The 16,481-nt window shown below is 41.6% G+C and overlaps 1 protein-coding gene across 2 annotated transcripts in view; it reads right to left on the bottom strand.

Annotated features, from left to right (window-relative positions):
• Nucleotides 1-16,481, bottom strand: part of LOC138763145 (isocitrate dehydrogenase [NADP], mitochondrial-like) — a 78,690-nt gene that overhangs the window by 21,287 nt on the left and 40,922 nt on the right. For both annotated transcript variants that reach the window (XM_069936838.1, XM_069936849.1), the window contains 2 exons: nt 13,205-13,365; nt 6,102-6,245 (listed from right to left, as the gene is read on the bottom strand). In XM_069936838.1, the coding sequence (XP_069792939.1) occupies nt 6,102-6,245; nt 13,205-13,365 (305 nt within the window). The remainder of the gene's footprint in view (nt 1-6,101; nt 6,246-13,204; nt 13,366-16,481) is intronic.

The raw sequence follows: 16,481 nt of genomic DNA, 5'->3' as shown, positions 1-16,481 counted from the left end.
TTGTGATTATTTCCCCCCCATTTTCAGGTACGTTGTGGTTATTCCACACAGGTAGAGCGGTTGTGATCATTCACTAAGATGCTTCAAGTGTCAAGAGAATGTGGATGTAACATTTTGGGTAAGTTAAAGTACAGTTTTGCTGAGTATGACCAGGCGTGTGTGTGGCAGAGTGCAACCCATAGTGGTGCCAACTGATTCCGCCATGTGGTTAAGTCTAATCTACACATAAGTAAATGTATTTGCAAGTTGTTTGTACCTTGTGTATTTAGGAAGTTTTACAAGTTTTGCGAAAGTTTACTGAGCCATGGTTACATATTATTTAGCAGGTAGCAGTAAAGAAAATTAGAATAATGACTCAGGAAAATACTGTATATCATTGTAATTTACAGAGGGTATTTATTCTACTGTAACCGAGCTGGTATGTTGTTTGGAAATTGTGTATATATTTGATAAATGGATTCGAGTAAATGCTCCCACTGTGGACACATCACCCGATGATTAATCAGTTTTGTGATTATTTCTCCCCATTTCAGGGTGTAACATATGCACGTATGGAGAGAAGAATAAAGAGAGAAAAAGAAGAAAACTATAAGTAGGAAGTGATTTTGTTTTACAACATAATCATTGATTTGTAAGAACAAGGTCAAGCCTATGAAGTACAACTCCGATTATCCAAAATTGATTCTCCAAAATCCTCATTTATCCAAATCTTTTAAAAAATTTGCCACCATGGGCATCAATCTTCTCTCCATTGAGGACATCTACAGCAGGCTGTATCTCAAGAAAGCGGTCCCTTTCATCAAAGACTCTCACCACCATTATTTAGCAGGTGTTATCATCAATTACTGGGGAAAAATGAATATTAAAATAAATCATTTGTCATGCACAGTCTGGTTAACTTGCAGACATAGCGAAGGCCAAAATTATTAATTTTAGGGATCCCTAATCCCTCTTTGCACTGCTAACATTAGGAAGGAGATACAGGACTCTGAAGATGAACACCGAGTGGCACAAAGCAGCTTCCTCCTCTCCGCCATCAGATTTCTGAATAGACAATGATGCACAGACACTATCGACTTTCTCTTCTTTTTGCACTAATTTACATCCGGTACCACACGGATGGCAGTCTCTTCAATCTGAGGCGCCTGCAAGCTCACACCAAGACACAAGAGAAACTTGTCCGTGAACTACTCTTTGCAGACGATGCCGCTTTAGTTGCCCATTCAGAGCCAGCTCTTCAGCGCTTGACGTCCTGCTTTGCGGAAACTGCCAAAATGTTTGGCCTGGAAGTCAGCCTGAAGAAAACTGAGGTCCTCCATCAGCCAGCTCCCCACCATGACTACCAGCCCCCCCACATCTCCATTGGGCACACAAAACTCAAAACGGTCAACCAGTTTACCTATCTCGGCTGCACCATTTCATCAGATGCAAGGATCGACAATGAGATAGACAACAGACTCGCCAAGGCAAATAGCGCCTTTGGAAGACTACACAAAAGAGTCTGGAAAAACAACCAACTGAAAAACCTCACAAAGATAAGCGTATACAGAGCCGTTGTCATACCCACACTCCTGTTCGGCTCCGAATCATGGGTCCTCTACCGGCACCACCTACGGCTCCTAGAACGCTTCCACCAGCGTTGTCTCCGCTCCATCCTCAACATCCATTGGAGCGCTTACATCCCTAACGTCGAAGTACTCGAGATGGCAGAGGTCGACAGCATCGAGTCCACGCTGCTGAAGATCCAGCTGCGCTGGATGGGTCACGTCTCCAGAATGGAGGACCATCGCCTTCCCAAGATCGTGTTATATGGCGAGCTCTCCACTGGCCACCGTGACAGAGGTGCACCAAAGAAAAGGTACAAGGACTGCCTAAAGAAATCTCTTGGTGCCTGCCACATTGACCACCGCCAGTGGGCTGATAACGCCTCAAACCGTGCATCTTGGCGCCTCACAGTTTGGCGGGCAGCAACCTCCTTTGAAGAAGACCGCAGAGCCCACCTCACTGACAAAAGGCAAAGGAGGAAAAACCCAACACCCAACCCCAACCAACCAATTTTCCCCTGCAACCGCTGCAATCGTGTCTGCCTATCCCGCATCGGACTTGTCAGCCACAAACGAGCCTGCAGCTGACGTGGACTTTTTACCCCCTCCATAAATCTTCGTCCGCGAAGCCAAGCCAAAGATTTATTTTTAAAATGTAATTTATAGAGATATTTGCACCTGTAATGTTGCTGCAAAACAACAAATTTCTGACATGATCGTGACGATAAATTTTGAATTCTAAGGAAGCTGAACGTTGATCTTGCATTGGTTCATAAAATTATAGAGGGAATAGATAGGAGAGATGGTCTTTTTTCCCCCCTAAGTTTAGAGTCTGGATACTTTGAAGGTGAGAGGAGAAAGATACAAAGGGGATTTAAGGGGCATGTTTCTCTATACAAAGGATGATGGATAAAGAAACGAGCTGTCAGAAGAGGTTGTGGAGGAAATGACAATATTTACAAATAATTGGGACAGGTACATGGTTGGGATATGTTCAAATAAATATGGGCCTCTATGGGATTATCCTAAATGGGCATCATGGTTGGCTTGGATAAGTTAGGCTGCAGGGCCTGTTTCCATGGTGTAGAACCCTATGAATAACTATGAATCTACGATTAATAAATCTTCCAGTAGGTAAATAGGGTTGGTAATATTGGTCCATGTTTGGAGTTTCCTCATGAGGGCTGAAATAATACTTGAGTGCAAAATTTAAGTTACATCACATGGTTATGAAGTGGAAATTAAATACAATCTTCCAGCCCTAATCCTAATAATTTTGCCCTTCACTACATCCACTAGTTAGCCAGACTGTGCATGACAAAGAATTTATTTTAATATTTTATTTTCATATTAAAATTTATTTTAATATTCAATTTTCCCCAGTTCTTGGTGATAACCCAACAGGGACATCAACACAGTTTCACTTTTTATATGTATTCTTAGTACTGCATTAAGGGTAGAATTATAAATGACCATTGTTGACTTATTTGTATTCAATAAAAAACAATGAAGGTGGAGTCAGAAAGAGGAGCAACTTTCCAGAAGGATCATTCATGACCAAGCTGCACCTGGTAACGTTTCATGGTCATTTCATGGGAAAATAACACAATTGTGGAAGGGGCAAGAGAAGGAACATGCAAGATGTAGCAAGATGTTTTAAATGTAAATATCTGTTCAAAGTGTACCTGAGGCCTAATGTTTTAATATGCATGTGCATGGGAATCATGCCTTACAAATTTGACTGAATTCTTTTTAAGCAGGGTGATGGATGTTGTCTACATGGATCTTAGCAAGGCTTTTAACAAGATATTCCTGGTCTGGAAAGTTCAAACTCATTGTATCCAAAACGAGTTAGTAAATTGAATACAAAATTGGCTTGATGACTAGTTCCAATGATATGAAAACCATGACGATGGGACTTGATGGATTTGTTGAAGCCTTCATCTGCCTTCACAGCTGCTGAGTTTGAAGTAATTTTGTCTGCCTGTTCCATTATTGAGGTCTTAGTTGGATTGTTCTTTGTCAGAAATCCATCCTCCACTTTACCGACATGGATGGCCCTACCACGAGCAGAGCTCCAGACGGCATCACTCTCAGGACCACACGAACTTCTCCACCATGACAAGGTGACATTCCACATGGTGGTAAATTGATCAAGAATATACGTTGGTATGTCATGTTAGTTGTACAAGACACTGTTTGGAATGCCCTGTCTTCAAGCTAGAGGATGGATGTCATTAAAATGGAAAGAGTTCAAAAGAGACTTATTAGGATATGACTTAGCTGGAGGGATTGAGTTATAATAAGATGGATAGGATGGGTCTGTTTTTCTTGGGAGCATAGGAGTGAGAGGGTGACCTTTAAGAAGGAGTAGGAGAGTCTAAAACTAGAGAGCATAGATATAAGGTGCAAGTGGGAAGAATTAAAAGGAGCCCAAGGGATAACTTTTTCCATACAGAGGATGTTGCTTATGTGGATGAAACGAAGCTTTAGAGGTAGGTACAATTCTGTTGAAAAGGTAAATGGATGGGAATATGTTAGTGGTACATTTTTGAGAGGGAACATGGTTGTAAAGATTTTTTAAAGCAAATGTGACATGTTGCAAGGTCAAGAAGCAAAGTATAATGGCAAGTTGAGACAAAAATCATTGTTAATGGCAATGAGTTGTGTGGAAAACTTGTGAACAAAAATGGGCTGACACTAGTTTAGATTATTCTTTGGCTTGGCTTCGCGGACGAAGATTTATGGAGGGGGTAAAAAGTCCACGTCAGCTCCAGGCTCGTTTGTGGCTGACAAGTCCGATGCGGGACAGGCAGACACGATTGCAGCGGTTGCAGGGGAAAATTGGTTGGTTAGGGTTGGGTGTTGGGTTTTTCCTCCTTTGCCTTTTGTCAGTGAGGTGGGCTCTGCGGTCTTCTTCAAAGGAGGTTGCTGCCCGCCAAACTGTGAGGCGCCAAGATGCACGGTTTGAGGCGTTATCAGCCCACTGGCGGTGTCAATGTGGCAGGCACCAAGAGATTTCTTTAGGCAGTCCTTGTACCTTTTCTTTGGTGCACCTCTGTCACGGTGGCCAGTGGAGAGCTCGCCATATAACACGATCTTGGGAAGGCGATGGTCCTCCATTCTGGAGACGTGACCCATCCAGCGCAGCTGGATCTTCAGCAGCGTGGACTCGATGCTGTCGACCTCTGCCATCTCGAGTACTTCGACGTTAGGGATGTAAGCGCTCCAATGGATGTTGAGGATGGAGCGGAGACAACGCTGGTGGAAGCGTTCTAGGAGCCGTAGGTGGTGCCGGTAGAGGACCCATGATTCGGAGCCGAACAGGAGTGTGGGTATGACAACGGCTCTGTATACGCTTATCTTTGTGAGGTTTTTCAGTTGGTTGTTTTTCCAGACTCTTTTGTGTAGTCTTCCAAAGGCGCTATTTGCCTTGGCGAGTCTGTTGTCTATCTCATTGTCGATCCTTGCATCTGATGAAATGGTGCAGCCGAGATAGGTAAACTGGTTGACCGTTTTGAGTTTTGTGTGCCCGATGGAGATGTGGGGGAGCTGGTAATCATGGTGGGGAGCTGGCTGACGGAGGACCAGAACAAAGCAAAGGACTCTACATCACCTTTGTTGACCTCACCAAAGCCTTCGACACCGTGAGCAGGAAAGGGCTTTGGCAAATACTAGAGCGCATCGGATGTCCCCCAAAGTTCCTCAACATGATTATCCAACTGCACGAAAACCAACAAGGTCGGGTCAGATACAGCAATGAGCTCTCTGAACCCTTCTCCATTAACAATGGCGTGAAGCAAGGCTGTGTTCTGGCACCAACCCTCTTTTCAATCTTCTTCAGCATGATGCTGAACCAAGCCATGAAAGACCCCAACAATGAAGACGCTGTTTACATCTGGTACCGCACGGATGGCAGTCTCTTCAATCTGAGGCGCCTGCAAGCTCACACCAAGACACAAGAGAAACTTGTCCGTGAACTACTCTTTGCAGACGATGCCGCTTTAGTTGCCCATTCAGAGCCAGCTCTTCAGCGCTTGACGTCCTGCTTTGCGGAAACTGCCAAAATGTTTGGCCTGGAAGTCAGCCTGAAGAAAACTGAAGTTTAGATTATAGTTAGACTGTAATTAGACAGCCTTGGACAGAACAGGTATATTAAATCTACCATAAACAAAGCATGCTACCTGAAATAAGTACCAGCAGAATACCATTTAAGAGATAGAGAGAATAAAGGACATCCAAAGGACAGTTTCACCAAAGCACAATATATACAAAACAGAACACAGGACAATTAATCTTTTGCACTCCAGCCATTTTTAACCTTTCATAATATAGACTCCAGACTGAATCCATAAATACTCCTGCCACCCTTTCCCACCAAGAAAAATGTCATTCTGACAGCAGGTGAGAGGGGAGGGGAAATGGAAGAAAAGAAGTAATTTTACTTCATAGACCCCTTACCCAACAACAATATGGAATAGTTGCCACGATTTTCCAATGCAATCAGTAGGGCACACTGAGAATATGCACATCTCAGTTCAGTTTAAAATGTCTTACCTCGTCAGTGTTGTACATTCCCATTCCCACTCCTCCACTTGGGAAGTCAAACACATTCCATTCGAGGGGCTCGCTTCCATCCTTGGGTATGAAGACAAGTTTAAAATTGCCTGGTTTGTCCATGACAAAATCTATGGCTCGATACTGAAATAGATATTTTCCCCATATTAGATATTGAAGATTTAATTCTAAATAAACAGAAGTTTATAAAAGGTCTCTCAATTTAATATTCCATTCATGGTTCCCAAATTAGATGAGAGAGTGGTCTCTTAATTCAATTCTCCAAAACATTAATAATTTTTTTCCAATCTTTAGATCTGGATGTAATGGCGTGGTATTCTTGAATTCAAGTTTATTGCCATATATATTTTTTTAAATTTGGACATACAGCTCAGTAACAAGACATTTTGGCCCAGTAGTCCATGCCACCCAATTTACACCCAAATTAACCTACACCCCGGTACATTTTTAATAGTGGGAGGAAACTGGAGCCCCCATGGAAAACCCATGCAGACACAGGTAGAACATGCAAACTCCTTATTGACAGCATGGGATTCAAACCCTGGTCCTGATCACTGGCGCTGTAAAGGAGTTGTGCTACCCACTATACCAACTGTGACATTCATACATGCTTGGTACAGTGAGAAATTTTTTTCTGTAAACTAGTTAAATCATACAAGGTACAGCATTAAAATCATTCAAGAGTGCAGAGTTAAAGCATTACAGAGAGAGATCAGTTAAAACAGAGCCAAGGGAACATTATTTTACGAGTGTACATAATTAAAAGTTCTAACTCACTCAGAAGAAAATAAATAGTTCTACAGGGAAAGTCCAACAGAAAACCAGATAGTGGGTGGAACAAGCACAGAAGGTCCAACAACTGGCTGATACTCGAATAAGTGTAATTCTTCAACACTTGACAGATCCATCCACATACAAACACTGCTGACAGCAAAGAACAGAATCAAACTTAGCTGGAAGAGAGGGACAGTCATCATCCATTGGAAGAGCCCTTCAACCCAAATGCAAGCACCTTTGACTCCATTTCACTGTCTCACCTCACCACTACCCCAGATCAATCATGCCAGCTGTGCATGCAATCAATATTCTTGTTGAACTTCTAAAATTTAGCCGCAAGGAACCTCAGCCATAAATTTGCAATCTCAATGGAACTCCGCGATACTGCGATCATAACCTTCTTTAGGAAAGGAGCTAACCTCAGCCATAATAACTGCAGAGTGCTCACACTGATGTCTGCCACAAGGAAAATAATTACCGAGGTCCTCTCAATCAACTTGCTCCACTGTGACTAGAGAGCTACTTCCAATGAATTCCAACCATTAAGGGGCATAAATGGCTTGATCTTCATGGAGACAAATGCAGTGAGCAGCATCAATGACTAGGGATATTTGTGGATTTTGAAAAGTCTTCGACCATTAATCCTGAAGGACCAGGGTTTGAATCCCATGCTCCTCAAATTTAGTTGTTGGTAAAATTTAATCTCTAACTTGTATCTTCTACATGAAGGCGTACATGCCTCAACTTTAACCAATGGGCCTGCAACAGACCCCAAGATCTCATTTCTACTGCTACAATAACATTATCTTTAAAGTTCTTCTCCTTGGACATTACTCTGAACAGTTTGCCTTAATTTTCAAATTTGCCTTTCAAGAACTTTACGATGTTATTGATGTTATAAAAATCCAAGTAAACTCAATTGTACAATGTCAATGTTGAACATTGATTGACCCTGATAAATTTAAAACTGTGCACTCAAGGCAGACCTACAGAGTGAACGTGATGTGTAGGAATAGGTACAATCGTATTGAATGGCAGAAAACTCAGCCTATGTTGCAATCCTGAAACAATTCTTGCTGAGCATTAGTAAACTACATGCTAATAGAAAACTGCCCCCATATTTTGGGCTTGCTAAGAGCTATATATTGTGGCTACCATTTCACCCATCCGTTTATAGACCTAAATAGTTACAAAAGAGCAAACTGCTAAATACATGAAATTTATGAAAACATCATTCATAACCTTCCTGAAGCTTTTTTGTTTGACTGAAACTCTACTATAGCTGTAAACTGATAATTTGTCCTTACTCTTCAATTCATGTTGAGGAATTTATTATTTTACAAGAGTGGCTCTCTTTTTAAAGCAAAGGAAAAACAGAAAGGGAAGATGGGAGCCAGGATGGGGGACATGAGGGTGGGCATGAAAACATGCTGATGGAAGGAAATCAATTGAACCTTACAAGGGAAAGATAGTAGCCTGACAGGAACCACAGAAGATGGATGGGATATGATGGGAGGGGTGTGGGGTGGTGGGTATCTGAAGAAGGTAGGGAAGAAGAAAGGAACTCTTTTACCCCACTATCACACTCCTTATCCTCTTGACCACCTCAAAGAACATCACAGCAGAGTTCAACCTACGATGTTGTGACCTATATAAACTTATTCAACAATCTAAACCTTTGTGGTGACTTGTCAGCCACAAACAAGCCTGCAGCTGATGTGGACATTACCCCTCCAAAAATCTTCGTCCGCGAAGCCAAGCCAAAGAAAAAGAAATTTAAATATTATATCCACAATAAAGAAAACACAATTGAGTTTTAACAGCAGTGAAATTGGTGCCTGCCTTCCAACCATCATTCTACCCTCCAACCATCCTCAACAGTCCACAATGGTCACCTATTCTATTCCCAGGCACGCCCCTCGCAGCACCCCCTTGCCTACCTATTGGCTCTTCCACACGCACATCATCACAACTCCTCGCTCTGACCTGCATGTGTGTACCAAGGGCGGCCGTCTTGCACATGCACATGCACATTACTTCCCATGCGCATCATTCCGAATGAAAAATTTCCGCCAGGCCCAGGTAAGTATGCACCTTCGACACCATCCCTAGCTCACACACCTAACTCCCTTTTTTTTCATCCATATGTCTAAGAGATTTTTTTTTAAATGTTCCTATTGTACCAAACTCCACCACCACCCCTGGCAATGCATTCAAGTCACCCACAAATCTCTGGGTAAAAAAAAAAGCACTTCTGTCATCTCCCTGAACTTTCCTTCCCTAACCTAAACAAAGTTCTCTGTACTTGCCACTGTTGAAAAAAGGTGCAGGCTGTTCACCCTATTGATGCCTCCCATAATCTTATAGACCTCTATTAAGTCACCTCCCATCCTTCTTCACTCCAAAGAGAAAAGCCCTAGCTCTGTTAACCTTGTCTCATCAGATACTTTCTCAAATCCAGGCAAAATTCTGGTAAATCTCCTCTGCACCCTCTCCAAAGCTTCCACACCCTTTCTGTAATGAGGTGACCAGAATTGAACAAAATATTCCAACCTCATTCCAGACTTTTACCATCTCTCAATCTTTTTTATTTCCATCTGCCACTTCAGTAATTCCTTCCCTTCCCAATTCTCACCCAACATGAAGCTCCTTGTGCTCTCCCAACTAATTGAAACTTCATTATCAAATGCGCAAAGGTTGTGCTGTGCTTGTTTAGCATCCTGACCTCTATCCTGCAGAGGCTGGGGGAGGGTGCGCGGAGGGTAATGGTGTGGGGAAGGAGATTAACTCATGACTCTCCCTGGGGATTAAAGTATAAAGCCCGAATTAAATGAATATTTTAAAAATTAAAATATATTAAAAACCTCCGGAACCTACCTATAAACTGTTGTATATGGCAGTTAGGGGAAGGATAACAGCAAGAGACAAGAAAATTGTGCGTAACGGTGCAAAGAAAATTGAAGAAAAGTGGCCTACCTTGAAGATGGAGCCTGGGCCTTCTGAAGCCCCCATGAATGACACGTATGATGACGGCCTTCTTTCAGCCAAAGCCAGTGTCACCTCCCGAGAAAACCAGGGAAGATGGCGCTGGTTACCCCCGCGCATGTGCAAAGAAGATGAACATGCTCTAGAATGGTCGCTCGACTATTAGTTTTAGAATTAAGGAACTGCAATCAGATATACAAAAGCTGTCAGAAACACGTGTGGCTTTGACAGCTGGTGACCGAGGGAAAAGGGGAGATCAAGAAGAATCAGATGAAGAGGAAGAGATGAAGAGGAAGAGGTGGGTGACTTCAGAGTATGGAGATAAAGGCCCAAATATAAAATATCTTTACTTACTAATAATGGGTCAGTATTAAGTTATAAGAGCTAATATTAGGAATGTCAGAGGTTAAAAGTGAAAAGTTGAAGTACCTTCAGAAGTTAATGAAGTTAAAGCAACAGTTCAAAGAGTAGACCTGGATGTGCAGATTGTTAAAAATGATATGGATCCCTGCATGGCTAGAATTGAAAGGGTTGAAAATTCAGGTACCCTCTGGGAAAAGCAGAGGAAGGGAATGATGGAAAAGATGGATATGTTGGAAAATCAAAATAGAAAAAATAATGTTAATATTGTTGATCTTAAAGAAGATATTAAAGGAAGTGAAGATCCTGTGCAATTTTTTCGAAAGTGGATTCCCAGAACTTAGGGAGAAGAGAATTTTCCAAATGGAATTGAATTGGAGGAAGCCACAGCCAAATCAATTACCTGGGGCTATATTGATTAAGTGTCTGCGATATCAGGAAAAGAAAAAAATCTTAAGACTGGCAGTTCAAAAAGCAAGACAAAATATGGGTTGTACGGTTATTGATGGAAATAAAATTTTCTTTTATCCAGATTTAAGTAAGAAAGTGGCAGATAGAAGAAAATAATTTAATCCAACAAAGGCGATCCTTTGGAATAAGGGTTATAAGTTTACTTTCAGTTATCCAGTTATGCTAAAGGTGTTTTTGGTCAATGAACGGACCAAATTTTTTGTAGTTGATAAGGAAGTACGAAGATTTGCAGAATCACTTCCTACAGTTATGGAAGAGCAGCAGGAATTGTTGAGTTTAAGCCCTCATTGAGAAATACAAAGAGAAGTGTTGAAATACAAATCACACCGAAGAGGGCTGTGCCAAAACAGATTGTAAGCTATCAACATGAGTTACAGTTGGATCCAGAAATTCAGACTGAAACAGCTATAATTGATAATGATCAAGTTAATGCTGATCTTGAAGCAGCAGGAGATTTATTATTTCCAAATGTGTAATTAATTATTTTTTGCTCTTAATGGGAGGGTTAGATGTTTTTTCTTGCTTGCCTGAGCCACTATGTGCCATGTTGTGGCAAGAGCCACGACCTGTACAATGGAGCAAAGTAGAGCTATGGTTTCTTTACTCAGCACTCTTTGTGGGTTTTATATTTTAAATAATATTTTTGGTTATGAATTACTAATTATTTTCTTTTCTAAATCTTTTTCTATCTTTCTCTTATGGGAAAGAGACGTACATGAGCCAATTAGAATTGATGAAGGAAACCTGGGAGAATGGGATTGGAAGAGACGAGGATCTAAGATAATGGATGAAAAGAATATACTAAATTTTCTTAGCTTTAATGTTAATGGGCTGAATAGTAAAATTAAAAGGAAAAGAATATTAAGTCATATGAAGAAGATGAAAGTAGATTTTGCAATTTTACAATGAACTCATTTGACAGAGAAGGAACATTTTAAATTAAAAAGAGATTGGGTGCCTCCATTTCCTTCTTGATCAAACTGAATCCCTTGACTAACACTTTCTCACAGAACTTGTTCTTACCCTGAGCAACTACTTTAAATTCCTCCCAGTTTCTTCAAATGTAAGTGTGTATCCATGGCCATTTTTTGAAGTGGAGCAGTCCTTGTTCCAAGCCTACTCTGGCACCACTCCCAGACTCTTTTTCCACCACAATGATAATTGCAACCTTACTGCCTCCTGCACTCATATGGAACTCTCAATATCACTAAATTCACTTGGACCATTTCTAACATCTCTCTCCCTTTTTAGATTTCTCTATCTCCATCAGCACCAGATTAAGCGAACTGATGCCCTAAGCACAGTCCAACAATGGTTCCCCCTTGACCCTTCCATTGTCTAACTGACAAGATATTAAGACTCAATAAATGCAGAATGTGAAAAAATAGATTAAAAATTCAGTTTTCTTCCAGGCCAGACCCCACAATTATATTGAATACATACATATGTTTTTTTTTCATTTATTATGGGGGGGGGGGGGAAGGCTTTTTGTGGGGCCCTAGTTCAGCTGCACTATGGTAAATCTGGCACTGTAAAAAACACTGTGGTGCTTCCTTCCCTTGGTGCCCTAAGCATGTGCTTATTTTGCTTAATGGTTAATCCAGGCATCATCTCCATCTCAGGAGACAATATATTTACTGATCTTTACTACAAACCCACTGACTCTCACAGCTACCTGGATTACACCTCTTCTCACCATGTCTGTTAAGGATGCTCTCCCTTTCTCCCAGTTTCTCTGCCTCTGCCATAACTATTCTTGAGATATGGTCCTCCAGTGCAGGACATCTGAAATATCCTTGTGGGTCCCTCCACTGTGGGTGACAGAACCCTTCCCCACATTTCTTCATTTCCTCTCATCTCACCTCCTACTGGACAGAAAAGAGATAGAGTTCCCTTGGCCCTTGCCTTTCACTCCCTCCAGCCTCCACTTCCACAAGTAGCTATTCGATGCCCAGGACACCAGCCATATCTTCCCTTCCCCATCCTTTTCTGCTTTTTGCAGGGACCATTCTCCCCTTAACGCTCTTGTGTGCTCTTCTCTTCCCACCCTTCCTTCCAACCAGGCACTTTCCATTGCAACCATAAGAGGTATAACATCTATCTCTACATCTCCCCCATGACCTCCATCCATGGTTCCAAACTGCTCTTCCAGGTGATGCAGATTTTCAATGGCATCTCCTCCAGCATTTGATGCTCTCCTCTACATCAATGACCTCCTCTACATCAATGAAACCAAGTGCACCTGTGCTCTGTCCTCCATCATCCTTCACTTCACCCATCACCCATTGACCCCTCTCCCTCCCTTTAATGCTGCCTGCCTCTCCTCTCTCAATCCTGAAGCAGGGTCTCAAAACACCAACTGTCCATTTCCCTCCATGGATGATGGTTGACCTGCTTAATTCCTCCTGTAGTTAGTTTGGCATTTAAATATAGGCCCTAATCACCAGACTTAGAGGCATGTTCAATAACCTTCATCAGGGAAGTCTTACCTGATCACCATAGGCATGTCGTCCGATTGTTATTGGTTTCACCCAACCAGGAACAAGTCGAGGGATGTTTTTGCAAATAATCGGATCTCTGAAAACTGTGCCACCTAAAATATTTCGAATTGTTCCATTGGGGCTTTTCCACATCTGCTTCAGTCCAAACTCTGAAAAATCATCAGTTAAGTTTCCTTCATTAGTTCACAACACAAATAGATAGAAAATTCTACCAAGACCCTGTCAAAAGTGCAGTCATTGAAACATGGGTTCCGTACTCTGGATCAGTGACATGAGCGCCACCTGGTGGCATTTGAATGAAGATTATTTTCAGCAAGGGCCAGGAGATGGATGGAGCAGCCTAAATTTTCTGAATGGGCCTGATGACTGGACTCCCTTCCTGCACTTTACTTTCCTCCAGGCCTGCAATCATAAAGTCCAGAAGGCCACTTTCTTGGCCCAAATACCCTTGGCTGCAAATCTATTGAAAGAAGTGACAATAGTGGGCTAGAATAATCACATACCCAATCAAAAACGCCACTAGAAGTACTTGACAGACCAACAAAATTTTTGTTTTGTTTTGGTGAGAACATTTTTGCTTTGTCATCCAATATGCAAGTATATTTTACATATTATTTAATTATGTTGGCCATATTTGTCTTTGCTGCATCACCACAAACCATCACAGGTCCACAAACGACTGCTTGGGGTGATGGTGGTGGACCTGATACAATAGGAATCTCAGCCACTTCCTACATCACCACATTCAACAGGGCATATGGCCAACTCGTGTTTCCATTTCTTGTACTTTTTATATTCTGCTCTTATCGTTAGTGCCAGGATACCAAGTACAGAGAGTGGTAAGAAGACCATCATTATTTCAGCAGAAAGCCATTCATAGTCATCAGTAAGCCAAAAGCTCAACTAGCATTGTATCTATTTGCTTATAGATATTAAAAAAAATCACACCTCACTAAAAACTACAATTATTAGACTAGACGAACGCTAACAATAAACATGTGGAGCTTTTTGAAGAAGTGATACCAATTCTACACTGGACGTAAAGTGATATTTGACAAGTTTAGAATGGCAGTTGATTGCTTAGTGCTTATTGAGGGAATGTTACATTATGGGAGGTATTGACTTTCAATTAAACATTAAGCCAAGGCCCCAGGCATTTTGCCCAACTAGATGAACCCAGTGAAGCATTTCTAAGAAATAAGCAGAGGATCTGTGGAGAGAGAAACAGATCAGATGAAAGGTCATTGAATTGAAACATTAACTATATTAACTCGCTGCAGATGCTGCCCAACTTGTTAATATCAACATATTCTTTTTTAATTTCAAATTTTGCTTTTTGAATAATCTGAGGAACTTCATTCCAGGGATTGCGACTTAAATGTTCACAGACAAGTTCTAAACATTCAAGGAGTTATCTGAGTAATGGTTAGGTTCACACTCCAGAGATCAAAACTCTTGAATGGTATGTTGTCAGGATGAGAGAGGTCTCAGATTGAGTACATAGCATTCTCAAGCAGGAAGGTAAGTCTGAGTATAAAGCCTGCCAAAAGGTAGTGGACACATCCCAGGCAAAACCCTCCTCATTAGTGAGTACATCTAGAGGGAACACTGCTGTCGGAGGGCAGCAGCAATCATCAAAGATCCTCACCACCCAGACACAAGACTCACACCACAAGGTTCAGGAACAGCTGCTATCCCTATATCATCAGACTCCTCAACAACAAACTCAATCAGAGACTCATTTGAGGATGTTTTACTTGTGCACTTTATTGTTTGTTCTCTCTGCACTGGTTTGTTTACATTTGTTATCTGTTTACAGTTCTTTGTTTACACTGTGTACAGTGTTTTTTCATGACCAATTAGTGATAATTCTGCTGCTCCTTCAGGAATAAAGTATCTAAACGTTGTATGCGATGTCATGTATGTACTCTGACAATACATAAATCTAAAATCTGAATCCGAATCTGAAGCAGCTATATGTCTTGGTCCATGTCGAGACCAATGACATGGGTAGAAAGTGTCATGAGATCCTGAAAAGTATGTTCATGGAGCTAGGTGCTAAGTTAAAGAAAAGGAACTCCAAGGTTGTGATCTCTGGATTGCTACATGTGCCACGCGCTAATGAGGCCAAAAACAGGAGGATGCTACAGCTTAATATGTGGTTAAGACAACAGTGCAGGAGGGACAGACTGGAGGACTCGTCTGAGGCTACACATGGGTGGAACTGAGGAATGAGAAAGGGATGACCACATTAATTGGATCATATTATTGACCACTCAATAGTTAGCAGGAATTGAAGCAAATCAATAGAGAGATGGCAGACAGCTGCAAGAAATACAAAATTGTGGTGGCAACTTTCCACATATTGACTGGTGATGAGAGTTCGTCAAATGTGTTCATTAAATTTTTCTTAATTGATATATAGAGAGTGCAATTCTGGATCTCCTAATAGGTTACAAGAAATATCAGGTGATGAAATGAGGGCAAGGGAATACTTGGGATCTAGTGACCACAATGCTACCAGTTTCAAGATATTGATAGATAAGGGTCGGTCTGGCCCTCGGATTGAGATTCTAAATTGGAGAAAAGCTCATTTGATGATATTAAAAAGGATCTGGGAAGTATAGATTAGTACAGGTTTTCTGGGAAAGGTGTAGTTGGTAAATAGGAGGCCATCAATTAAGGCATTTTGAGAGTATAGAATTTGTATGTTCTTGTCAGAATAAAAGACAGAACTAACAGGACTAACCTTGATGTTAGCAAGATATTGAAACTGGTTAAGAAAGAGGTGAATAGCAGGTTCAAGCAGCAAGGAACAAATAAGGTATCTGAGGAGTTCAAGAAATGCAAGAGAACGCTCAAGAAGGAAATTCATTCCCATCGAGAACTGCAAGAGTGGCTGTTACAGGAGTGGAGAAGCCTTTAAAAAAACAGTGGGAGAGGTAGCTGCTCATTTCAATCCCTCCATTGGCTAATTAGCTGTATCCAATACATAGAAGGGAAGCTCAAGTGGAGTGGCTAGTGTAGAGAGTGAGGCCCAGTGTAAGAGTGGGGCTTTGAGGGTTTGGTGAGCAGAGGCTGAAAGGAAGGTACAGGAGTGGAGGCAAGGTAAGGACAGATTTTTATAACTCTTTAATAGACAGTGGGAATGGCAGCTGTGGCAGGTACGTGCTCACCTTGCAGAATGTGGATAGCCAGGGAAGCCAACACAACCCCTGGCTACTTCATCTGCAACAAGTACATCCAACTGCAGCTCCTTACAGAA

Source organism: Narcine bancroftii, chromosome 1 (genome assembly GCF_036971445.1).
Source record: "Narcine bancroftii isolate sNarBan1 chromosome 1, sNarBan1.hap1, whole genome shotgun sequence".
Lineage (NCBI taxonomy): Eukaryota > Metazoa > Chordata > Chondrichthyes > Torpediniformes > Narcinidae > Narcine > Narcine bancroftii.
The sequence above is the reverse complement of the archived record's forward strand: the minus strand, read 5'-3'. Positions and strand labels throughout refer to the sequence as shown.